At 40.3% G+C, this 26,525-nt stretch overlaps 4 protein-coding genes across 5 annotated transcripts; 2 read left to right on the top strand and 2 right to left on the bottom strand.

Moving 5' to 3' along the window:
• Positions 1-735: 735 nt before the first annotated feature.
• Positions 736-8,410, bottom strand: dnase2 (deoxyribonuclease II, lysosomal). The gene is made up of 7 exons (XM_026370744.1): positions 8,224-8,410; positions 7,584-7,681; positions 7,204-7,378; positions 6,364-6,466; positions 5,808-5,972; positions 3,097-3,315; positions 736-2,929 (listed from the first exon to the last, which is right to left on the bottom strand). The coding sequence occupies exons 2-7, from the start codon at positions 7,679-7,681 to the stop codon at positions 2,565-2,567; spliced, it is 1,125 nt and encodes a 374-aa protein (XP_026226529.1). The 5' UTR covers positions 8,224-8,410; the 3' UTR covers positions 736-2,564.
• Positions 8,411-10,262: 1,852 nt separating this feature from the next.
• Positions 10,263-13,094, bottom strand: LOC113170971. 2 transcript variants are annotated; one of them, XM_026373310.1, is made up of 5 exons: positions 12,881-13,094; positions 11,945-12,520; positions 11,528-11,693; positions 11,058-11,287; positions 10,263-10,907 (listed from the first exon to the last, which is right to left on the bottom strand). In XM_026373310.1, exons 2-5 carry the CDS (start codon positions 12,482-12,484, stop codon positions 10,767-10,769), a joined length of 1,077 nt encoding a protein of 358 aa, XP_026229095.1. In that variant the 5' UTR covers positions 12,485-12,520; positions 12,881-13,094; the 3' UTR covers positions 10,263-10,766. The 2 variants fall into 2 exon arrangements, with proteins under 2 accessions (XP_026229095.1, XP_026229094.1); XM_026373309.1 differs by having other exon boundaries at positions 11,945-12,502; positions 12,881-13,093.
• Positions 13,095-13,709: 615 nt separating this feature from the next.
• pbx2 (pre-B-cell leukemia homeobox 2) lies at positions 13,710-18,910 on the top strand. The gene is made up of 8 exons (XM_026372912.1): positions 13,710-14,118; positions 14,772-14,845; positions 15,438-15,682; positions 16,355-16,545; positions 16,681-16,816; positions 17,040-17,181; positions 17,607-17,695; positions 18,128-18,910. Exons 1-8 carry the CDS (start codon positions 13,877-13,879, stop codon positions 18,206-18,208), a joined length of 1,200 nt encoding a protein of 399 aa, XP_026228697.1. The 5' UTR covers positions 13,710-13,876; the 3' UTR covers positions 18,209-18,910.
• A 1,691-nt stretch (positions 18,911-20,601) lies between these two features.
• LOC113169009 (transcription factor HES-7.1-A-like) lies at positions 20,602-21,665 on the top strand. The gene is made up of 3 exons (XM_026370124.1): positions 20,602-20,662; positions 20,866-20,961; positions 21,117-21,665. Exons 1-3 carry the CDS (start codon positions 20,618-20,620, stop codon positions 21,663-21,665), a joined length of 690 nt encoding a protein of 229 aa, XP_026225909.1. The 5' UTR covers positions 20,602-20,617.
• Positions 21,666-26,525: the final 4,860 nt, after the last annotated feature.

The following is a 26,525-nucleotide window of genomic DNA, read 5'->3' as shown; positions in this document are numbered from 1 at the left end:
TTGCAGCTTTAAAACAAACTAGTTTACCAGTAACAGTAACATAAGGAAAATCAACACAATATGTCACCATTATTAGGTCTGAGGTTTTCCAGGTCTGAACCTTCAAACAGACCATATAAGCTTAACTTAATTTATGCAGCAGCTTAGCAGGATACATCTTCACGGCTGTTGATGTTTCATAAAATGTCTCAGCTCCAACTTCTTAATTAACATGTCAACTTCAGTGTAACTTTGAAATGTACGTCAACTTTGATTTTGTCTTAGGACCTCTGGTTTTATACTCCCTGCTCAGTGCTGGTGAAGCCTTTTTATCGGCTGAGGCATGAGCACGGTCGAACCAGGGAGAGGATTCTGGATCAAAGAGGGACGTGTGCTAACGTGAAGCTATGCTGCTGATCGGTTCAGTGCCTTTTTCCACCGGGTGCTCACCTTTCCCATGTTTGCATTAGAATGTATAAAGTATACATTGAGAAAATACAGTCACCAACAGTGCTGTGTAGTCTCACATCAAAGCTATTTATGCACTACATACAGGATGTCCTATTTTTGTGGTAATAAATGTACTTTTATATGAATTTCACTGCTTTTGACTGACGTGCTGTAACACCTTCCAGGGTCAATACAGGCATATTTTCCATGCTACTGAGAAGCTCATAAAAATAACTAAAGACATTTCTATTTTTCTTATAAGGTCAACAAAGCAAGATGAATACACATCAGTAACAACGCGCACACTGCTGTTTTAGTCTTTTTATTGAATTTTAAGACAGCCAGCATCTTCATCTTCATGCACAACTGAGGTCAGAATTAATATGTGTGGAAATGTGATACAACTATAAAACATCTCCAATGCACCAAACACTTAATACAAATTTATTGACTAAGTATTAAAGCATTCCTCTCTGCCAAATGTTGTCAGTGTCTGTGATTTAATACTGTCAGTGATGTGTATGTGTGCTGAATGTTACATAGTGCAACTAATTCCACTTTGTCGATACATTTAAAATCTCCTAAAATCCATTTTCATACCATTATAACTAGCAAAGCATAATTTTCTCCCTGAGAATGGACCCAAAATCCTGCTAATGGTGATTTAAACACAATAAGCAGAAGTGAGTGAAGCAGCTCTCTTACAGTTTGCAACATCGTCTCTTCAGTTTACGTTAAAATAGCACCCAAAGGCTGTGAAGACTCGTGAACCAACGCTTTGGTTAAAAGTGGCACTTTTTCAAAATGAACATCATATTTCCCAAAACCCCCTCTGCTTCCTACCAGATTTGACTACTTGTCCTCCTCCAACATTGTTCTGTAAGCATTAAATTTAGAGAAGAGAATGTAACAACTCTTAAAAACAGCCAATTATCACTCTGAACAAGTGATTTTTGCACCTTAATGGCTCTGACATTATTAATGTCAACCGGTGGGTTGTACGGTCACTGTCAAAAAAAAAAAAAAAAAAACACACCCACACACGTTTAAGTGTTAAACTCTTAATGATAAATGATATCTTACGATGTTGTTCAAGATTTGAAGTTGTTTTTTTAGGGAGTTTAAAGCAACATAAGCTAATTTACACAACAGTTGACTTTGCAGCACATGAAGCAAGATGCAGCGTTTTATAGAGAGCAAAAATGAAATGTGGTGTTTCTGCAGTAAGAAAGCCTGAAGACGTTTAAAAATACAGTGTAACAGCGTCATTCTCAACAATATGTTGCTCTATGTGTTTAGGTAAGATTGCATGGGATCGATAAAATAATAATAATAATAATAATAATAGTTTTATATACATCTGAAAGCACCTAAAAACGTGTTATTTTAATAAGTTACGTGGTTACTATGATTAGAGACATTAAAACATTTTACGCATCACAAGGTCCAGCTGGACATCTTGTCATTCCCCTGTTTCCTTTTGCCTCCTCTCTACTTCCCTTTTTCTGATTTGTTTCATCATTCACCTCCCGTCCTTATCTCTTCTTTTTGTCCTTGTCCTTTTAACTCACTCTTGTTTTCTCATGCTTACTCACTTCGAACTTTCTATTTCTGAATTTACAAATCTTTCTCCTGTCCAGACTTCAGCATTATCTTGCTGAACGTTGGCAGCTGCACCACCAACCTTTTCCCCTGAAGATCGACCCCATCTTAGCCAGAGTGTGTGTGATTATGCTGAAAGTTACAATGAGCTGTAGTGACCTAGTAATTTTGTGCAATTGTTGAGCTCAAAAGTGAAGGTTTAAATTTCCTATTGGAACTGTTGTAGTGGATGATGATTTGTCTTAAGAAAGTGGAAATTATACCCCAGCAACATGCTTCATTTACTGAAGAGAGACTGTTGAAAGAAATACCGTATGAGAGATTGTTACAGATGTGAGAGCATCTCGGCATGTTCAAAGAAGTTCAAAACAATCACAGGAGAAGATCAATGTAGAAAAGATTACATGAATTACAAAGGGTAGAAATTATTAATATTTGTAATTTCAGTTAGATGTCACCAGAAATTAAAAGAAATATTTATATTGTACCAAATTCCCCCCAAGCCCCAAGACTCATCTGCCTCCAGCAGGATGTCAGCACTGAATGACTTCTCCTTCACAAGACTCACACTCCACTGCCGCACTCCGGTAAGCTTTCCAAACTACCGGGTTCTGCAGACACACCGTGCCACCGCCTCGCTTCTCCTCCGCCTCATTCCGGTTTATATCTCCCACGCACACCCAGCCTCCTCCGGCCTCCTGGTCAACAGGGCTGGCTGCCCACTTGGAGTGGTCCTGGCTGGCCTTGAAGGTTATTGTCTGCCCCAGGCTGATCAGTTTGATGTCCAGGACCTTCCGTCCCTGTGAGCAATCAGAAGGTAGGATGCCTGTGGAGCGAATCCAGAACTGGACAAGTAGGTCTGACTGAAGGGTGGGAGCCACCCAGGCGTGGTATAGGTCTAACAAAGTAGAGAGAGAGGACAGATGAGAACATTGCTTTTTGTCTGTCGTCTTATGAAACATAAAAAAATATGACAAAAGTAGAAAGTCACAAATTAGAACTTTCCATGCTCATACTATACAAACACATTATAACTGAGGCTGTTATATAACAACAAAGTGGTACCATCATCAAAAGCAGCTCCTTTGGCAAAGCTGATGAAGTCGGTTCCATCCTTGGAGGTTAGAGTCACACTGCGATTGGCTACGGTTTTGACATCTGGAGAGATGTGACCATACACATGTCTTTTCTCACACACATCAGCTAGTGCGGGAACCAGAGATGCCAAAGAGTCTGGAACATCACAGTCGTACACATCAGGCTGATTGATCTGCAGCTGCTCTCCTGTGGCACAAAACAAATTAGATTTAAGGAAAAACGCTGCTAACGGCGCTTCACAAAAAGCATCACTTTACCCATTAAGTGCAGTAAATGAATAACAATGTCTAGGTGTCACTGAACACTGCCCAGTAATCTCCCTCTCTTTCTTTCAACCTCTTTCCTAACCTTCACCTAGGTGACGTTTACTTCAGGTATCAAATCCTTACATTTCTCTCTTGTTGAGTGAATATAGGCGGAAAAAGAATTCTCTCTGTCCACTCTGACACTGTAACCTGATGTTTTACAGTATGTTGTACTGCTACTAAAACTTCAGGGTCATTTTTCTACATTTAGTTTGCTATTAGCTGAGAGAAGCTGGGAGCAGAGTACAGCAAATGCAGTGATGATCTGATTTGTTCTGGTTATGAGTGAAATGTCTCCACAATTGTTGGAGGGACTGAGAAGACATGTGGTACACAGACTCGTTCCTCTTAGGATCATTTGTTATGACTTTGCTGTTCCCCCTGACTTTTCATGTCTGCTGGTAAACGACTTTAAATCCTCCACATATGATGACCCACACATAAAAATAAAACAGTTTTAACAACATGCTTCACAAAAAAATGTGTTTGATTGAGCTGTTTTCTTAATTTTGATTTGATTTCTTTGTGTGTATTTGCATGTTTTTTCCTTGGATACAGTACATTGAGCTTTCAGAGCTACAGTATTAATCAGCATATTGTTTCAGTACTAACTCTATGCATTAAACATTAGTATTTATGTTAATTAAATCCTCAATCAGGCTAATTAAAACATAAACATGTTCTTCAAACTATTTTTCACAAAATGGACAGGTAGCATTCATGTATTTTAAAATGTTGTGGTAGATGTATCTTTGGCCTCATTAGTGTTCAAGTCAAAAGTAGCTCTTAAAAGACTGATCTACATTTTTGCATAGAGGCCTAATATTAGCAATTGTCAATCCTCAGCATCAAGCAAACAGTAGAGACCCATCAGTCTATTGTTGTTCTACTCAGTGCTAGAAACTGTGAAGAAACATAACATTTCTTATCATGCTGTTAACTACTCCCTTCAGAAAGGAACAGAAAAAGGAGTGGGACGTCCCGATGCACAACTGTGCAAGAAGACAAATGTCTTAGAGTGTTTAGTTCAAGACAAAGACGCCTCACAGGTCCTCAACTGGCAGCTGCACTAAACAGTACACGTGTGAGCATCAACAGTGTCAGCATCAACAGTGAAGAGGAGACTTCAGGATAGTGGGCTTAACGGCGGGTTGCCAAGAAAAAGCCGTATCTCAGACTGGCCATTACAAACAAAAGACTGAGGTGGGCAGAAGAGCACAGACATTGGACACTGGAAGACCTGAAGAATGTGTTGTCTACAGATGAGTCCAAGTTTAAGGTCTTCGGATCAAAAAGAAGAAAATGTGTGAGACTCAGAACAACTGAAAAAAAGCTGGAACAGTGTTTAATACCATTAGTCAAGCACGGTGGAGGTAGTGTGATGGTCTGGGTGCTTTGGAGGTGGTAACATAGGAGATTTTTGAACAGAGTGGAAGTGACCTTGAAGAAGGAAAGCTATCAAAATTGACAGCTAGAACGCCTAAGGTCTGCCAGGTTTTAATTGCTTGTAATTTTTATTTTTTGATGAAGGAAAAGTTTGAAGAACACATTCATCATTTCCATCACAATCATTACTAACTACTACTCCTAAGTGATAATGTCAGAGTGAGCTATATTTCCTATTCAGTCTAATTTCGTGTGTGTTTCCTTGTAAAACAATAAAATATCTGAGTGATTCCAAACTTTTAAGTGGTAGTGTATTTGCTGCTTATCCACATCAACCTGGACAATTTTCAACATGCCAGCTAGAGAGGCGAGAATCTGATGGAGCAAGTGCCTGCCACAGTGTGAAGGCCAATATCTCTATGGTTACACGTCTCCATCTAATTACATTACCCCAGGCACCGCCATAGAAACCATGCCAACTGCTGGGTCTGCCAGGGAACTGCATAGGTAGCAAGACGACATGGTGATGACACCTGTTTATGCTGATTATGTTGGATTGGGATCGTTGTTGTTCTGTCAATATCTGCCTCGATTGTTAAGGAGCAATGATGACAGGGTAACAGTGACAAGAAATCCTTCCAAGATGAGACAAGGTTTCGCCAAGACAGATATTAGTGTCCGATTTCATGACAAGCAATGTTTAGGGTTTGAGAGGAATAATAATATTCCTGGGAACTCTTTAGAAACAGAATTTAAAGCCTGGTGAGAAACATGCTGACACTTGCAGAGTGACGCACCCATCAATAGCAGGGAAACTCTTAGATGTTGTTACTGTTTTTTCACAGGGTTTGCCTTTATTGTTGGGGCAGGAGATAAACTGATATGCTGAATCATATGAAACTTATATGGTTTTCCTATATATAAATATATCAGACTCTCCTAAAGTCTTATCTGCATTTCCGCCACATAGCAGAACTTGACTCTTACCGATGGTCTGGAAGCGCTCTAGCGGGTAGGTGACGCAGATGAAGTTTTGTCCGTTGGTCACTCCACTACTGGGGTAATAATATTCTCCTTCCTGACGCTCAGGGGGGAAGTGAGGAGTGCTGTGGACCAACCAGAAGCCCTGATTTTTATCCAGCAACACAACACCTGAGACACAGATAAAATATTATTGTCATCAAAAAAGAACTACATAAAAAATACACTGTCCTTCCAAGTGATATCTTTATACTTATATGATCCTGCTCAGAGTCAGTCTGTAAAGGACTACAGAAAAAAATCTTATATATATTTAAAAAAAAAAAAAAGACTACACCACAATATAATAATAACAGAATAAATACAGTGTAAAGTAAAGCTTCCTTTAAGAAATCTTAACTGTGGAGAAAACTGTGATAGACTTTGTCATTTTTGCTCTGACAACATTTTTGGTCTTCTGTTTGTATGGTTGGCCAATATGTTGACTTTCAGTGCCAAGTCAAATCTTGAGCAGCCTGCCTGGGCTATAAGAGTATTAGAGCTAGGCTGCCCTAATGTTCACCTTTTGTGTGCCCCCCCCTGCTTCCACTGTTGTCAATCCATCTGTCACCAAACTCTTCAGGAGGCTTCTGGTCATTGTAAAGGATGTATGCTACCTCTGTGATCTGTGAAAATAGTTTTAAGTGAAATTAAAAACACACAATATTTCACCCAGTATGGTATTTTATGGTATTTTATTGTGTAACTGTGTAGTACTTCAGTTTTTTGTATTTTTAACTTAAGTACACTTGCTTAGGTTATAAATGCTTTGGTAATTGGCATTGGTTTATGTTATATGCATGCCTCTATACAAATAAGTATAAGTATGGATTCACAAATTTGCGTGTTATGTTGCCGTTTCTCACAGCTGCAGACAAAAGGACGGCCTAAAGTTAAAGTAAATTTTCAGTTTTCATTCTCAGTTTCTAATTATGATCCTATGATGATAAGTGGTGTTAACAGAGACACTTCTTTAAAATTCAGTCTGCACACAAAGTCAGAAGTCTTGTGACTGTAGCGAAAATGCAGAAGCAAGCAAAAATAAATCATATCCGCTTTAGATGTTCTTCTTCAGCTGATGTTGGATGTACTTCAAAGTATTTACTACTGTTTTATTGCACTGCAAAGACTTTTAGACTCTTAGTACATTTCAGATTATCCATGCATATAGTTATTGCATGAATGATACTGACGGTACTGAAAGTCACCGAATATTTTTAGCAGTTATCTCTGAAACACATTTAGAAGAATTTCCTGGTTTAAATCTGGGCAGTTTCACAAAAGATGAATTCCAACTCTCAGTAAAATAAAACTTAATTTGTTTAATTAATCACAGAAAAAAAGACATCTGATTGAAGCAGACCTTTGCTTGTGAGTACAGTTGTCCCACAGTCCTACCCAGGGCTCCCGTGCTGTCGTTCACTGTCACTTTCCCCTCCGTCCATCCTTCACTCCCTTTCTCCAACAGTAAGTACATCTCACCCTCCTCTTTGGGATATTTCCTGCCATGTTCTTTGGGCAGTTTGTATATATAGAACCTAAAACAGTTAAAACACAAGGACAGGAAGACATCTGTGATTCAGGCGAAACAGATGCTTAGGTTCTTGCATGACTGGAAATACTACATAGATTATCAAATTACAGTTTCAGATTCATATGACCTAAGACATTTAGCTGGGTTTTAACAAACTAAAGTGAAATCATGAATGCTTGTTTTGTCCAAGATAGTAATTAGTAAAATACCAATCAACAGCTTCTCCTTGGTCATTGTAGCAGGTGATTGGTGATGTGTCGCCCTCCAGTGGTACAAAGAAGACCAGCAGGGAAAGGAACAGAAACATCTAAGAACAGGACACACTCAAACTTGTCAGTATATTTCCTTATATATACGAAAAGACAAGCGAAAAAGTCACTTTCAAAGCAGTTTGCTTAACATTGCATTAAAATAGAAGAGTCTGGCAGAATGACTCAGGTGACTTCTCATGATTATGAAAAATGGAAACTGCTTAAAATTGTACCTGAAATATGTTTCACTCTCATTGAATTAAAGAAGATTGTAATGATTCAATTACAAACCAAAATAATTTGATAAGGAGAGGAAGATCAGACAGTATGTTTATGACACTTCCTATACTACAAAGAAACAACCAAAACATAAAATACTTAATATGAACAGATTAATGCAGAATATAGCCGATACATTATGAAAACTGACGCCTAACGTACTAAAGCTAGAACTAAACTTTAAATTGCCAAATAAATCACAGCAGTAAGAAGGCAGCTAAGTTAACTTAAAGCACCTGACCCTTCAATCCAAGTCACAACACTGTTAAACTGCTAAAAACACGTTGGGAAAGTCAATTCAACTGAACGCAGTACCGACCTCCGCCTGATCGTGTTGTTTCCTCAGTAGATTCTGTCTTTAACATATAGATCTTGTGCAGGTTCAGGTCCTCACATGTTTCCTTTCAGCTACTTCCTTGTTTTGGTCTGGGTCTAGTAGAGCAGGATAAGACGGTGACGTCATGTGACCTTTATAAAGGCTAGCTAACAACGGAAAGCGACGTTACAAGGGAAACTAACAACAATTAAAACACAAAACAAACACAAGTGACGCAGTTTTGACTACAGGGTATACGGCGTACTGAACAAGAACTAAAGAAATATATGTATAAAGTTAGTTTGAAGTGCTTCGTAAGTTCGTCGCTACCGTCTTATCCTTCTATAAACGTCCTAGGTTTTAGTCAGGTGGTTGTGACGTCACGAAGGGCGGGGCTGTACGAACTCGTAATTGCTCTACATTAAACATAGAAAGTATTTTAGCTCATACTTCTATTTTCATAAATACATTAATAAATACTGACAGGTTAACGCTATAACTTCCCAAAACACTATTTAAATGGCTTAGTTGAGTGCAAAAGTAAGTTTATCATCAAACATGACAAAGAAAGCAAAAATAAATCATCTAAGACACTTTGAGGAGTTTCAACTAATTAATAAATCAACCACTTCAATTATTTCCGCTCCACTAACGTTAAGAATTTTAAAAATAAACCTGTCTTACAAACAAAACATCTATATCGATTTGATTAGAGTTGACTGATGTGGGGCGGGATACATTGTTCAGTGTCAAATAATTTATAAATAGAACATAGTCTCCAGAAAGGAGTAATGTTTAGTGCTTTCTCCACCTTGGCTACATAGAAAATCTTTTTTTATATAATCTACAAAGCACAGAGTGCAGTTAGAGTGCAGATTCAACTAAATATTATCCAAACTTTCCACAAGTATGCTTGACTAAAACACCCCAATGACCTCTCAATTATCCATGTGATATAACAAGCAGCCCAATATGATCTGGTCGACATTTGGTATTTCAAACATCTGGCAACGAACTGACGCAGCATATTGCCCCAGCCACGGTATAACATTCATTGCACACTTCCATCTTACATGTGGAACTTGAATATGATTAGTTGGCTTGTTGTTGATTCTTTCACAATTTGGTCAAATGTGCGGTTTCATTTATGTTACATGCTTTTCTTTTCTTCGCCTCGCCTGTTCCTCTTACTCGTCTGAAATGTTTATCTGTCATACTATCACTTGTGGCAGAAATAAAGAAAAACTGGTCATGTGACCAAATAACCATTTCATCAGATCCTAAAGGCCTCCAATATTACATCTAAAATCTAAACTGCAATTCAACTGAAATACACGACCTCTACAGACGTTTTACCAGTTAATTCACTGACAACATCTGTCTTCTTAAATGCAGCTCTCAACCAGCAATGTTAGCAAGAGTGTTGCTATCATGTAACACTCAACACTCCTCTGTTTGAGGAAGTCGCACAGTGTCCTCTTGTCACCTCTAACCTGCCTTGTGCAGACCAACCATCACTTCCTCAGAAAAGCTTTCCTCTGCACTCACTGGACTAAACACACACCAAAAGAGGCCACATGTTACCATGTGGCCATGGATTATTGCATGAAGTACTTTTGCAAAAACTCTTTAGAAACAAGCTGTTGGATCACATTTTTATGAGAAACATGTTATATTTAGCAGCAACTTGCTGACATTGAATGTCACATTGAATGCTGTGTATACTGTTCATCATCACTGGTTTGATTACATAATTTGACTTAAGACTTTTTTATTTTACTGTGCACTAAATGAATTTACAGCTACTTTCACTTTAAGCCATTTAATATGCTGTAAATGTACCAAAAAATAATGTGTGCAGGTAAAAGCAAATGGAGGAACTGTTTCACACATCTATGTTAGTGCCACTGCTATAATGTTAATTTGTTTTAACATGCACAAAATGAAAGAACACATGCTCTAATGATATCCTCATTAGCGTGTTTGTTACATGCCTTGTCACATTCTTGCACCAACTAAAGAAATGAATCAAAACAAATCGCTCAGATAAAGATTTTGTTTATTTTTTGGAGGAGATTTATCCATATAAGGTGAAGCACTGTTTATCCTTGTAACTATTATCTCCTCACCATCATCTTCTGTGTGTTTATTGTCTACTGTACACTTAAGGAAAACTGCCTTCTCGACATTAAGAACTGGAACATACTAAGAACCATTCAACCACACATTCAATACGATGCTAAATCTTGCAATACGAAAGCATATCAACTGCTACCTATTTACTCAGGAGACAAAAAAATAAACTAGAATTAAACTTCACAATCTCATCAGGAACATCACTCTACTCATATTAAAAGCTCTGTTGCTCGAATATTAGCGTTTCTGCTACAGTCTCAACAGCTTTAACGCTGATCAACACTTTCATGAGGGATAACAAAGCATCATCAAAGTAAAGGAAAACCTCCTTTTAACAGAAAACTTAAAAGCTACAATACTGGAATTGCTACTGCAGTAGCCCCACAGTTTTTTTTATCTTGTTTTCCATCTCAGGTTTGCAACATGCATGGTAGTTCAGTCCTCTGCTCGTCCATGCGTCCCCCCTGGACCCTCAGGAGCAAGGAGAAGAAGTCCTCATCGTCCATGGGGCCAGGAGCCCTGCTGCGCTGATCCTCCAGCCTGCCCTGAGCCTGGGTGTGAAATGAAAGTGGGTGGTTTAGTAAATGCCTTATCTCAGATTACTTTCTGAAGATGATATAAAGCTGAGGTTTTCGCAAGATGTTTTCTGCCATGACAATGCATGATAAAGCATCAGAACAGACTAATTCTGATCAACTTACTTGAGTCGTGAGAATCATATTGTACAGATCCTCTTTGGGTACAGGAACGGGCTCAGGCTTTTTCACAAAAGAGAGCTGCTTTATGCTGCCTCGAAAACTTCTGGCTTTTGGCTTTGGTGGTGGAGTCCTTTGGAGCTGTGCCCTCTGGTCATCCAGCCGGCGAGCTTGAGCAGTGGCCACTAGCTCAAAAAACTCCTCTTTTTGAAGTGAAGTCATGGAGGAAAAGACGACTGTGGAGAAATAAGAGAAAACAGCTTTGATGGTCAGTGGTGGAAAGATGTGAAAGCATGCTAGTCACACAAGTTTTAAAACATTCTTCAGTCACAGAGAATTGATAGTTTCATATTGTTGTAGCTTGAGCTACGTGAGTCAGCATCACTACGTGGAAACAGATGCAACAGCTGCATCGGTTTCATCACTTTACCACCATATAACAGATTATAACTTCTAAAAGCTAAAAGTGCCTCCACCTCTGTTGACTGGCTTGGTGGCGTTGGGCTCAGAGTGGCACCGTCGCCTCCTGACCCCACTATCCAGTGTGAAGGAGCAGCGCTGGTCATTGAGCCGTCTCCCTTCCTGAAGGGTGCAGAGCAGCTCGTACAGTGTATCCGGGAAGTCGGGGGTTAACCGGTGAGCCTGCGAAAACGTGGGTAGGTGGCAGAAAAAGAAGGGGGGAGGAAAGGTTACACAGTGAGTGGCTCAGACTGCTGGCACAGCTAAAGAATTCACTCAACTCCTCTGTACTCCCACATGCTCAGTAACAAAGGGCTGCCTGCTGTTTTTCCACAACAACATTGGACACTGTTCACTGCACGACCTGCTAAGTGAGTTACTAACACCGGTGATACGAGGGTACAAGAAAAGGGTAAAAAAGAAAGATTACACACCCCTTTGGAATCGTCTTCTTGTCCACCTGTAGCTTCACGTTGTTGTTCACAGAAGTTCAACTTCTTTATGGCCACTTGAAAGTCATTTTGTGTGTCCCCTTCCTCCTCGTCACTGGGTTTCTCAGGTTTTTCATTAATCCTCATCACTTTGTCCTTTTGACCAACACACTCAGTATCACCTTTGTTCTGTCCATCGTTTATGTTCTCAGTTTCCTCTGGATTATCATCTTGTGGTTTGTCCTTTTCATCCACACCTACTTCTCCTGTTTGGTTTTGCTCTGTTTGGACTTGTTGCTTTTCCAGATTCTGCTCTTCTAAACACATTTCACCCGCTGTTTTTTCGTCATTCTTGTCCTCCCCTGTTTGCTTATCTTCCTTATTCAGAGCCACATCTACACTACAGCTCTGTATGATGACAGCCGTACCGCTCGCTGCCCCTCGTTCGGTGACTCTGTCAGCTATGTCTCCCTCCTCTGTGATGACGAGAGGCTCCAGCAGCCCCTCTTCAGCCATTTCAACTTTGATCTCTGCGCCGTCCATTAATCCCGCCGTTAAACCCTGAAAAGAAAATACACACTGACATACATCAGGTGAAAGACTCAGTGGGCCCCATTCTTAATTCTTCGGTGAAAAAGATCAACCCTGAAGTGATTTCGAAAAGAGCAGCTGTGTCTTCCTCTTGCTAAGAAATGTATGAGAAACCTGTTTGGCAGGTCCCAGCATGTTGACTACAGATGTTTAAGCTGAAAATATCCAACTGTAAGTTAGATATTCCTGTTAGCTGTAAAACACAAAAGGTGTTTCACATGATCAGAGGAGATGTTATCTTCTTTTAACTGTATTAATGTCTATTGTATATTTTGCCAAACTTTGTTCTCTACCTCCCTTAATGTTACTTTCATACAGTAAAAGTAAGTTCAGGTATTTCATTCTTACCTTTATCGTTTTATTTTTTTCTCTTCAAACATTCATCTCTTGAAGTCACCAAAGACTGAGCATAGCATTTTGGCTTGTCACTTGTCAATATCTTTATCAAGACAAAACCTTCTGTGAAGAGTTTCACATTGCGACGTGAAAGCGCTCAGCCTTTCTGTCTGCCTTGCTACCTTCTCTCTCGGCTCTTCTCTTCCTGTTCCTCTTACCACAGCCCACCCCTATTTATTTGGCACATCTGACAAGTCATGGTGTTGTGAAATAATACTGTCAAAAACAATATGAACCCCCTTCAAGAATTTGGTTTGTTTAACAATAATCCTCAGAAAAGATCTTTATCATTTGGTTTAAAGTTAAAGCTGTCAGACCTGCTGTATGCACCAGTTTCCATAACTACTTTTCATTTGACTGTGTCAGACCTAAGTGCAGCATGTTGAAAGAGGCGCACATTTCTTCTGACAGTGCTGTGGTTTTGGCACACATCCTGTTGACTTGCAGCTAAAACGAGAAGTAGACTCTGAAGCTGTTAAGTGCAATCAAACACCTCAAAATGAGAGAAGCTGAATAAACTTTAGTGTCTTCTCAAAAGCCTGTGTTTGTTCTTTGGGCTAAAAGTTTGGTAAAAAAAAAAAAAAACACACATTATTCCAGTTTTAGTTTTTTACATCTTATGTATGTTATTGCACACGCGCGCGCGCACACGCACGCGTACACGCACGCACACGTGTGTTTTCTGATAAATCAGGGGGCGTCCGTGTTTTGTTGTTGTGGTTCCATTTGACGCGGCACCGTTACGCACCTTGATGCCAAACCAATGCACGGTGGCAGCAGCGTGTTTACACGGCTTGTACCTTTTCACATCAATCGCTAGGGGACCGTGCACTGTGCGATGCCTCGGATCAGGCTGTGCCGTGTCTGTCTGTCTGTCTCTGTGTGTGTGTGTGTGTGTGTGTGTGAGCACAGTTGGGCAGCAGTCGTCGCCACTGTGCGTCGCTGAAGATGTTGCAGCAGCAGCCTCTGACGGGCAACGGGCCCTCCAACGGCCGGGGACTCGGCATGACTGGTCACCCCGGCATGCATGCGCTCAACTCGGTTCATCAACCTTCCCAGCACCGGTCCGACGGAGGGGACTCGGGCCTCGAGGGCACAGAGAACGGACATGAATCCCGCAGAGATATTGGTGACATACTGCAGCAAATAATGACCATCACCGACCAAAGTTTGGACGAGGCACAAGCAAAGTTAGTGACAAGTTGGATTTTCTATTTCTGACAGTGTTTGCGCCGCTTCTGCGGTTTGTTGACTCCGACTCGCTGAGGCAAAGTTTCCTGAACTTCAGCCTATTGTTTAGAGTATTTAGCCGGAAGCTAACTAATAAGCTAACGAAAACAGAGTTGTTTTTGTTATAACCTGTTCAGATTCCTGTTCATATACCGCAGTATTAGCCAGTAGTTATTGTTTATTCACCCTCATTTGCAGTCGTGTTCTTTGTAGCAGCGATGGTCTGAAACGTAACCATTGTTAGCCAGCTAGCTTGCGTTAGCCTTGCTAACTAGCTAACGTTAAAGGTGTAATATGTGTCTAACATGTTGCGCCTTTATAGCAATTAAAATAGCATTTTCTGAACACGCTTGAGTGTAATTGTATTATACATAACTGGAAAAACGTCAGAACTTGTTGGCTACTGAATACAGACAACTCATCAGGGAATATTTGCCATGTTAGCTCATAGCTAGCCAGAAGCTAACGTTCGCTAGAGTAGCCATGCTAAAGGTAGCGGTAGTTGTTCCTTGTCTTCATTTGTTTTTGTTTTGGTTGATTTGCATGTTGTCACAATCCCCAACAGGTTGACTGTTATATTAGCTACAAGTCATGCTCTTGTCTTTATGCACAGGAAACATGCACTCAACTGTCACCGAATGAAACCTGCATTATTCAGCGTTTTGTGCGAGATCAAGGAAAAAACTGGTACGAGTTTATTTGATTTATTTTTTTTAGATTTACTTGCTGTTTGCCATCATGCATTTCATTTAGTTTTGATGTGGAGTGGTCCCTTCTCCTGTTGCAGCGTTATGAGACTGTGTTGACACTGTGTCATCAGAAGCCAATAAAGCCAAATATCCCTTACACTGAGGTTGTCAGTACCTCGCAATATTTTGGTTCATGTCAAAAACAATCATACAGGAAGAAAACATCATTAAACTTCTATTATGTAAAACTTAGTGTGGTATAAAAATAGACAACTGATGGGTAAACAGACACATAATACCTACAGGACATCTGGTTTGTTTGGTAACTGTACACTAAGAGAACAAATATTTAAAACATCTACTGCAGTCTATTTACAGAAATTCAAGAAGGTGGTCAATAATACTGTTGCATGATATAGAACATTTCATTTGCATTACTTGGATATAGTTTCATTTATTTTCATTAAAAGTTAAGCTGCACCATACAGGAAACACATGGTTGAATTCATCAGTTGTGTAGACTTTGTTTAAACTTTGTGTCAGTATTTCCACGACACGCCCATAGACGTTGCCATTTGTCTTATTGACAGGCCTGTCGATGAGGAACACGCAGGAGGAGGAACCTCAGGATCCTCAGCTGGTGCGACTGGACAACATGCTGCTGGCAGAGGGTGTTGCAGGGCCAGAGAAGGGTGGTGGTGCTGCTGCTGCCGTGTCTGCAGCCACCAGCTCAGGAGGGATGTCACCTGACAGCTCGCTCGAGCACTCTGATTACAAAAGCAAGTTGAGCCAGATTCGCAGTATCTACCACACTGAGCTGGAGAAGTATGAGCAGGTACCGTGTCGCAACAGGAGATGAGTGCTGACATTGCCTGTACATGCTTGCCTTTACTAAAGGTGCTCACCAGAAGCGTAATCTATTGGTATGTTGGGTCTGGAGATCGCAGCACACAACCTTTCCTCTGTTCTTATGTTGCTGATCAGAGACACCAGTTGCAAGCTATATACAGTATATCTCTTTATGAGAGCTCTGTATTATTAATTATAGGAAAACATATTCCATCTTATACTGAAGCTCTGTGTGCTGACTGATAATCCCATTCTCATCTGTTTGGAAGTCCAGAACTCTTATTAATACTCAATATTGTAGGTTGCTGGTAAAAGTCAGTAAATCCTTCTTTCAATTTAACTAAAACATGCTTCATGTTTTTTAAGTGGCCTGATTAATTTGCTGTACAGAGCAACTCCTTTGCAGTAAAGTTGTTTAGAGCTAAGCTACTTTATGGAGCATTTAGATGCTTAATTAGCCAGCAGGGTATAACCTTCAGGAGCTTCAACATGTTTATTCATGATTAATGAGAAGCTGCCAAATTTCACATATTTTTGAATGTGACATGGATTTCAAGAACAAGAAATAGGATAGATCTCAGCATGAAAAATCCACATAGCTTCACTTTAGCACATTTCTGTTCTTCACTGTCTTTTCTTTTACACCCTGTCTACACAGGCATGCACTGAGTTCACCACCCATGTGATGAACCTCTTGAGGGAACAGTCACGCACACGGCCTGTGACCCCGCGGGAGATCGAGCGTATGGTGGCCATCATCCACCGCAAGTTCAGCTCAATCCAGACTCAGCTGAAGCAGAGCACTTGTGAGGCAGTCATGATCTTAAGGTCCCGCTTCCTTGATGCCAGGTATGTGTGTAGGATGCTTTTATTTTACTAAATAGAACAGAATAGATTAGAATACTGTGACTTGTACACCAAAATGTAAATGCTGGTGGGAGCTGTTTTTAAAAAAAAAAAAGAATCACCTTTTTGTCTCATCAGACGGAAGAGGCGTAATTTTAGCAAACAGGCCACAGAGGTCCTGAACGAATACTTCTACTCCCACCTTTCCAACCCTTACCCCAGTGAAGAAGCCAAAGAGGAACTTGCCAAACAGTGTGGAATCACTGTCTCTCAGGTAAATCCCTGCACATACTGTACTGTACTTGTGGGAACATGTAGTTGTAACTGTGTGATTGAGTTTCTACATAGTCTTAAAGACAGACCAATTATATCTCTAACTTAGACATAGGATGATAAAGCAACATGCTTTTGTGCTGCTCAACATAAAATTGGGCCATTCTGGAGATTATCACTTTGACAAAAGACTGTACACTGAGTATTGCATTTCTTTCTGTCAGGTCTCCAACTGGTTTGGCAACAAGAGAATCCGCTACAAGAAAAACATTGGCAAATTCCAAGAGGAAGCCAACCTGTATGCCATGAAGACAGCCTTGGGTGCCAGACAGGGCGATGATTCCCCGCACACTCCCAACTCCACAGGTACAAAAAAGGACACAATTATTCACCTTGAGGCAGCAAAATAAATGGTTCCTCCCCTGGCTTAGTTTGTCCATCCCCAGCACTTGATGATAATTATGATGAGCTGTGTATTCAGGGTTACAGTGCATGTCTGACAGCAACTATTGTGTTGTATAACTTAAGACTGAAGTAACTGGTATTCATAAAGCCATCCTAGATGATGAGTCAACTGCATACGGAAATCATTCTGCAGTTGTAGTATTCATGTTGGTGTTTTTGTACTTCGGAGCAGGATTTTTGTGTGATTCAGTGTGATTTTAGGTTTTTTATTTTGTGCATTTTATATACATACATTATATTGTTTTATCTCCAGTTTTGTACAACTCAGAAAAACAGAACTGCTGTTGTCTACATGTGAAGTAATGAGTTGTTGTTCCTGTTTGTAGGGTCTGGGTCCTTCTCTCTGTCTGGGTCAGCTGACTTGTTCCTTGGGGTTCCACCTGTGAATGGCGAGCAGTACCAAATGGGAGTGCAGGTAACTTTATAACAATAACTCCGAGCTGGTAATACTTTATTGAAAGTCTAAAACCAAAATTTTGTTGATCTCTGTATCTTTGTAGTCAAAGACTGATAAATTGAGTTCAGATTTGTTTCCCATTAAACACACCATGCTGAAGCCACTGATCCTCACTAGAGCTTAATGTATATTACTGCCATGTAAACATGTGCAGGAGAACTAGAAGGTTCAGCTAGATGCAAAATTTCAGATGAAGCAATTTATTTGTAATATTTACTGCTTCACTTTGTGCATGTCAAAGAAGTGCTTGGGTTGAGGTTCCTTCACATGATTGAACCAGTCACTAAGAAGGTGACACTTCCTGAGAGGCACAAAGGACTAAACTCATGCCAAGCTACAAGTCACACGTTTCTTTATAAAACGTTTAGTCTGTTTCTTTCGATTTCTCAGGCGAACGGGAACTGGCAGGGTCGAAACTCGCCCCCGTCCGGCGCCTCACCCCACAGCGACCACTCGGAAAACTCTGACTGATTGCCCTATCCACTGGCAAAGACGCGACAGCGACGGAAAGATTGACGACAGAAAAGACAGAAAGAATGATATCACACTTCCCACTTGGCTGCAGTTGTTTTTGTATGTTTCTTTGGTTTGGTTATTTTAAATGTACGTTGTTTTTCTTTTCTCACCACTCAGCATTGGTCATTATTATGTTTGTACGATTAGCTGAGTGCACGGATGCTAGAGTGAAAGTGTGTGTGTGCGTGTGTGTGTGTGGTGTGCATGCAAGTGTGGTTTTATTGTCGGGTTGTAGGGTTTTGTTTTCCACTACTTTTGACATGTTACTGAGGTGTGTTTATGATTGGGATGGAAAGTGGGAGGGATGGAACAGCATTATCATTGTTTTTAGCACATTATATCATTATTATTAATATTATTGCTGTTTTATTATTAGTGCTACAACTATTTTCATTTTAACAGCTCAGAAAGAGAGAATGCATTTAGTGAATGAGAGGGCAATAGAGAAAAATCCAAAGATTTTTGTGTGTTTGTTTCTCTGTTTAGTTTTTGTTTTTCTACTGGGCTTCTGTGTCCCTGTAAAATGAATGAGGTGTGTCTGAGTACATATTAATGGTTTGAATGAGTATATTAACAGTGCTGTCTTTTTTCTGTACAGTGAAACACCTGTATTCTCTCTACCTCTTTTACAATAAAGACTCTCTGTATTCACATCCATCTGGTGATCCATCCAAATTTATGTTGAGTTAGTGCAGTGGTTCCCAAATGGGGCCCACAGGACCCCCTACCCTGCTTGGAAGATAACACAGCTCAGATGAGTTTTGAGTAGGTGAAGCCAAAGTGAATCTGGATCTACCAGCTCCTGATTGGCTGAACACACCTGATCCAGGTAATGAGCAGTGGGTAGACTGGGGATTTCTAAACTGATATCAAATGGAGGAATTGAAAATTGAACGTCTGGCCTCCAGACCAGTTCTGTAGGTACTGAAAGGTTGTGAGTGAGGTTCAGTGTCCTCCTGTCGTATTAGATTTTGTTGTGCACTGTAATATTAATATCAGATAAGATCAGGTGTTGCTTTTGTTGTGTCCTCCCCCAGACATTTTGATCAAAGAAGCTGCAGTGCAGGGGGCTTTTACTATTCCAGGATCAGATGTGTTGAGTCAATCAGGAGCTGGGAAATATCCAAGATGAGAATAGAGTGGGGGAAGACAAACCATATTAGTAACTTCCAGATTAACAGAACACACCTGATCCAGATAATCACTAGTAAGAACTGGAATTGGCCACCTCTGTACTACAGGCTATGAATTCTACAAGTGTGAGTTCAGTAGACTTTAGAGCTCATCCTTACTCTGTATCATCACAGATACACGGTTTCTAATGGGGACTAATAACATTACTACTCATGGTAAGTTGACACTGCATGTGGAGATGCAGTCTCTGTTACAGCTGTAATGTATTTAAAACTGCTAATTAATCCGCATCAGCCAATGAGCACCGGACTGTGACCCATCGGTTGAAATGTTGAAACTAAATTGAGTCTTTCCCACGCTCGCTTGGCACCAACAAAGGGTTTTTGACCAAATGTGGAACAACTACGGTGATAAATGACGCGCCAGCACGAGACAGAGGTCCAAATGGCACGCGTGGTCTATTGTGGCACCCAGGTGTGATCGCAAAGTGTGAACTGCTGTTGGCACCTTGAGTCTGCGGGTGGACGAGCAAATGCAAAGGAGTCAAGTGTGAACAGCAGGGGGGGGGGAGCAGCAGGCACCCGCCGTAAGCGAGCGCACAGTTTGACATATTAAAAAGACAGAAAGGGGTGGGGGGGTATAACCTGTAAGAGAGTTTAACATTTAGGTTGGTGCGTCACGTCCATCACATTACACTGACACTATACTAATAACATAATATTAACTCTCTGTGTCAACATTTATTAACACGTTAATAAGCAGAGAGAGAGGACGAGGGGAGTTACAAGAGTAGAGCAACAGATGGTTTTTAATGGTTAATATTAGAATGTAAAATCTAAATCTCTGTTATTCTGGGGCCTCATTTTCTGGCTTTTTACGCGCGGGTTGGCGCCCACTTGTTTTCACTGGTCCCCTGTTTTTGTGCTTCTTAAGCACCGTGTAATGCTTTATAATGGAACTGAGGCATTGGTTCATTGTAAATACGCCCATTTAATTCAACTAATAGTTATTTGGAGAAAGAAAGTTGCCACCGACCGTCCTGGAGGTGGAGTTTAGGGAGTGACCTGGACGAATAGGGGTGGATGGTGAAGTTTGGAAGGCGGAGCCAACAACTGGCATAAAGCAGCTGCAGCCTCGCTCCCATCACATTACTGGATTAGTTGCAGAGCTGAACGAAGCTGTTATCACTGATTTGCATAGACTGGATACTGGATTGGACTATCGGCTACTATGAAGATGCTACAGGAACCAGAGGATGCGAGAAAAGACAGAAAGGTAAAATACGTGCAGCTACTATCACTATTACAACTATTTCATTCTGATATGCTGTAACTGATTATTTAGTTTAACAAAATTACATTTATTTTAGAGTCATAGCAAAATTAACACATTCCCACAGAAATGGCACTGACATCAATGTTGGGAGAAAAATGTTTCAACCACTAAAAATCCCCAAAATGCTTTTTCTTTTCTTCTAGTTCATAAAATCTCAGGTGGAGAAACGTCGAAGAGAGAGAATGAACCGCAGTCTGGAGCATCTCAGGACAATGTTGCTGCAGGAGCAACAACAAATGGTACAAAAAAAAAAACTAAACCTTTTGAATACATGGGCACATATTGTTCTAGAATACAATTAAAATATATAATGTAAAGGAACAACCAAAGAAATTATGTACCATTCAGGCCTCTGACTGCAGACTCTATAAGTTTTATTGATGCTTTCTTGCAGAGTGGAACTCAGCACAGACTGGAGAAAGCTGAGATACTGGAGCAGACAGTCCTCTTTCTCCAGAACACTGCTGGAGGAGACACAACAAGAGCTGGAGGTGGTGTTGGAGGCCAGAAACAATCCTTTCAAGATGGCTTCTCCAGCTGCCTGCAGAGAGCTGCTCAGTTCCTGGGACGGGAGTGGGAAGGCCAGTGGCTTGCAGCAGCACTGGATGCGTCTTTTGCTGTTCGCTTTCACAGTTCAGACTCGAATTCAGCAGGTGTCCAAAAGAGAACTGAAGCCTGTTCCTCCTCCAGCTCTCTGCCACACACAAAGTTCCTTCTTCAGATGCTGAGGCAAAAGTCGAAGCATGGACAACAAACTCAAGCCTCTGGTCTGCACAGTTTTGTTCATCCCTACCAACGTCCAGTCCAGCAGCAGTTTCCTGTAGTTCCACAAGAGCATCAGAGACAAAATGAGCTTGAAATCAGAGTGGAGAGTCAAGAAGGCAAACAGAGCCCATCCCAGAGTCGTCCAGCCGGACAGACTTTGTGGAGACCCTGGCCCTAATCACCACAAAGTGACAGCATGAACTGAACTTGAAATGACTCTAACACCTGATTAATATTTACTGGTACTATCTATTGTTCCTTAAAGAATATTTGCATTTTAATCTTGCAAACAGTGGCCTCTGATATGTTGTATCTGATATGTATTCAACTCAAATTCTGTAAATAATGTAAAAATGTCATTTATTCATGTATACGGTACATGTGATAGGGTTGACTCACAACTCCTGTTTGATGCATTTGAATGAGTTGAGTCTGTGGGGCAGATATCTGTTCTGCTGACAGGCACAGGGACACTTCCAGACTGGGACAGATGTGAGCTAAATCATTTGTCTGAGCCGAGCTGTCCAACTGCTGCTCTGCAGGAGAACAAGTATAGAGGTGAGTATCATGGAGCCGAAGAGCCTGCCTCCTCCATATACTACTAAAACCCTCTTCTACATCGTCTATCGTCCATTCAAGAATGTGATAGTGAAATGGATAATCACTGAGTGTTCATCCATCACATTTTTAGGTGTGGTACCTCAGGGTTCGAGGCTGGGAGAGCCCCATTCAGCCCCCACGTACACCCATGTGCCATGATGTCTGCTGTCATGAATGACATCTCTGACTCTGTGTATAACATATCTTGTATTCTCTTTAAATATCTATATCGTATATTTTGCACATTAATTTATTTTGGATGTCTCCCTATGGCGAGCAGTATTCTTTTTATTTTATTTTTTATTTTTTGTAAAAAATAAAGTTATTTCCTAAAATAAAAACGTGTCAAATGGTTCTTGTAAACTCAGTTTATGTGCTTCTCCTGACAGCCCTTTTTAGCTCAGGTCTAAGCTGTTAAACAAGACCTCCTGCAGAGCTACATCCTCCAGGTGTGAGGTCTGAACCATGAGGTGAAGAACTTCAGTAGCAGCCATCACTTCAAAGACATGAAAGATAGCCCTGTTCACACTCTGTTCACTTGAATGTCCTTCTTGAATTTAACTAAGGAAAAAGAAAAGATAATATAGTCCAGAGATGTGCAGAGGATTTACTAGAAATGCTGAAGAATCAAACAGTTAAGACTGACCAAAGCTCCTCTTAATGTTTTACTAATCCATTGACAAGTCAAATTTAGACAAATGTAGAATCATTTATTTTATTGCTTTTCCAAAAAGGGTCGTTTTATTCCCAACGTTTACTTATTACAACGTTACTTTACTTTACGTAATTCTGCCTGTGAATGGCAGGATTAGGTTGAATTATCTGAGAACCATCTCTCTTTCTCTGTGATTAGTATTAATTCTCTCACCAGCGTCGCCTCCAGCTGTTCACGGGCTGTTTGCGCTTTACGCGTGTCCGGGTCCGTTTACAGGAAACCAAACGTGTTTTAACACCTTCTGCAGCACTTTGAAGTTCATCCCCACCCTCACGAGCCGCGTGCTTAGTAATACTATTAAATATATATATTTAAAAAAAAGCATATTATTAAACCAGCAAGAAATTAAGTTTAAATTAGTAATACGCACAGAAATCATTCCAAACGTCTGGAGGAACTTTATTCCAGCATTAATGATAAAGACTCCGCAGTGCTACAGATCATTGTGATAAATTAATTAAATTAAAGTCAATTTAATTCTTAAATCCAAATTCTAGAGTTGGTAGTATTTGTTCGGCAGTAACACGTTAGTTTGCAACAGAAAACCTCTCTTTGAGTCAAACTCGTTATTGGTTGGTTTGTAATATGTCTGTTTTGGGCTGATTGTTGACCACTGGTCGATCCCACGACAGAAAGCTCTGACACTGGTTCTCGTGGGAAACGGGCAGCGAGGCTCCATTTGCACTTTTATGATCTGTGAGAATTAACATGTATCATGAAAAGAAGTGTGTGGAGGTCTGTGGACTCTCAGGTTCCCACGCACAGGTCACTCAAATGCAAATTATGAAGGTTCGGTCCTCAGTTGAGCTGTTTTACTGGTTCTTTGCGGGCTCATGAGAACTGGAACCCTGTCCTGTGGTTTATATGAAGATTTTACTGACTAAATAAAAACAGTCTGAGCTACAAACACTCATCTTAACTCTGCACATTTAACTTCGTGGTTACTTTTCTGTCTCTGTGGAACTGACCAGTAGTTTTCTTTTTTATATATTTGAAATCTGTTTTAAATGCTGTCTTTTAATGAAATCTCCCAGCTGTTAGGATTTTCTCAGCTGGCACGTGTTTGAATAAGGTGTGAAGAGGGCGCGTGCTGATGGAGCTGCTCCACGTGTCTCCTCCTGCAGACACTGGGCAGAAACAACTCTTAACTATCACACTAATTATTTAAATCCACTATGAACCGTGTAATCGTACTGCAGTGCGTTCTCTGAGAGGGAGATAGACTGACTTACTTTACACTCAACTATTTGTTTTGCTTTTATTAGGATGCACAACACACTGTGAAGATTAAACCACACCAACAATACAACAACTATTTCCCCTCTAAATGTCTTACAGGCTTTCATAAAGAAGAAAGATGCAATTATTTTACAGAGAAATGTCCAAAAAATTAAAATAGAAATGTCCCATTATGTGTTATATGTCAGATTTCTGAAGATTTCCTTATTTTGGAAACCTCAGACCATAAACTACATAGGTAGGAAAATAACTTCTGTATTTATTCCAGAATGGTACTTAAGCACATATTGAAGTATCATTTCATGTTACTTATAGTCCACTCCAGTTTACAATGAAATATTTTACTATAGAGTCCTCTGCATTTCTTCATCTTTAGCTACAGATGCAGATTCGCAAAACAAAATATCATCAACTAAATAAAATAAATGATTTTGTGTCAATATGGATTAACCACAGTAAAGTACCTGAAGTAGTAAAAGTAGCATCTGTTTTTGTTCCACATCAAGTTGAGAGATAACAGAAATCTCAGATTTGATCTCGGCATCAAATTAGCGCAGAGTATTGTTTAAAATGCATCGTTTCCTTAGTTTAGAGCATGGAGCCTGTACAGCTACATCAATACAATGCGGTTTGTTGTGACAGCATTAAAAAGAAATGTGATAACACAGCCTAAGCCTAATAAAGTAGATACAACGGGACTTTCTTTTCTGCAGTATTTAGTTTGTCTTATTTTGTTGATAACACAACTGTACTTCACTTAAAGTTTTACCTTATGGCGCATTTACTCATTAATGAAGGTTTAAGTTTCATTCTTCCACCAGTGCAAAACAAAGTGGAAATATAAGCAACACGAATGAAGCTGGAGTGTTCAGACTGTGCAGGCGAGAGGCAAATGGCCACGTTTCTAAAGTGAGCGACAATAAATAAATGAGGGTTCAGTGGATACACATCTGACGCCTGACGCTGCACCGGGCAGACAAATGTGGAGCAGTGTGACAGTGGGAGAATGTTTTGCAGCTCGTTCTCATCACAGCGATGTGGAGCACGACGCTTCATCCACACTTTATTACCTGTTAAAACTGATACTTCATTTAGAATGCGTGTGTGAACGGGAGGTGTTTCTCCAGTTCCCACACACCACGAAACACACGTGAGATATTCAGAATAATCGTTAAATGCTGTGTCATTTTCTATCAACAGTGAAACTAAACGCAGTAACAAAGTCGTGCGTAAAATATTTCCATTGTCATGTGACTGAAAATATGCTGGTACTGCTACTACAAGAATAGTCTTGGTAGATTATCTGATAAAAGCTGGCAGCATAAGTGAAGTCAGTTTGATTTGAGGGTTTGTTAGAAAACCTAAAAGCATGGAAAAGTGATGAACGTGGGAATGGTTTCTCCAGCCCTCTCTCAGTGGAAAAGCGAGCAGGGAGCTAAACTCACACTTTATTACCTGTTAAAAACGATACATCATAACAAAGAGAGTTTGGAGAAGAGGTTGGGTTCGGGTTCCCACGCGCTGGCCCCTCTCACCATGTTGTCATTGTTTCACAGGTATTTGCAGAGCCGCGCGTAAAAGGCACGTTTACGCAGTACACATGGTTGCCATTGTCACCAAACTGTGCAGATTCGTTACTACAGTAAAGTGTGGTTCAAATAAAAGATTCAATAAGTTGTAATAAATTGTAGGTTTTGAAATGTTTGTGTCTTGCATTGACAGGAAGACGAGTTTTACGCACACCGTAACACGTGTCCTTGATGAACGTTTTACACATCAGGCACGTTTCCTTCAAGAGTAATTTACTGAGTGAGCACTTATGCGAAATGCTTTCGATTCCTCCTGTTCTTCCCAGCTCCACGCTCCCTTTTGTCACTTCTGGCCTGAGGCAGGAGTGACCCGACATGTCTCGATTCACCTTCCATAAAAATGGCACGAGTCGCTCCCATGGTGAGCTACGTGCTGAGTTGGCGGATGTCTGTTCTTTTGTCACACATGTAAATAAGCATCACACGAGCTGATAACACCTTTCACGGGCGCGTGCCTCTCACACACGTCTAGACAACTGTACTTACACGCAAATTAGTGAAAGCTCCTGCAAGCGCATTTGGAGTAAAGTTGGAAGTTACTAAAAGATTCTCCATTCTTATTCAGTCTTGTCAAAAGGTGTTAAAATTGATCATTTAAAAATAAATTTCAAGTAGGAAAACCAAGATAATATGTAAAAACAAATACATATATCGGTTTTCATGCTTTTCTTGGAAAGTTTTAATACAGTTTTATCTATATTAACCTCTGACCTCTAACATACTCGACCCTGAAACTGTGAAAGATTTAAACTATATCAGAATCATTTCCAATCATATAGGGCTTAAATGGAATGAAATATTTAATGCTTTAAATACTATTAACAAAAGGAGTTTAGTGACTGGTGTGACATCACACCTGTGATGAACCGTCGGTGGGAGGGGTCTAAAGTTACGC

This window comes from Anabas testudineus, chromosome 16 (genome assembly GCF_900324465.2).
Source record: "Anabas testudineus chromosome 16, fAnaTes1.2, whole genome shotgun sequence".
NCBI classification, from domain to species: domain Eukaryota; kingdom Metazoa; phylum Chordata; class Actinopteri; order Anabantiformes; family Anabantidae; genus Anabas; species Anabas testudineus.
This window is presented reverse-complemented; position numbering and strand designations above follow the sequence as displayed.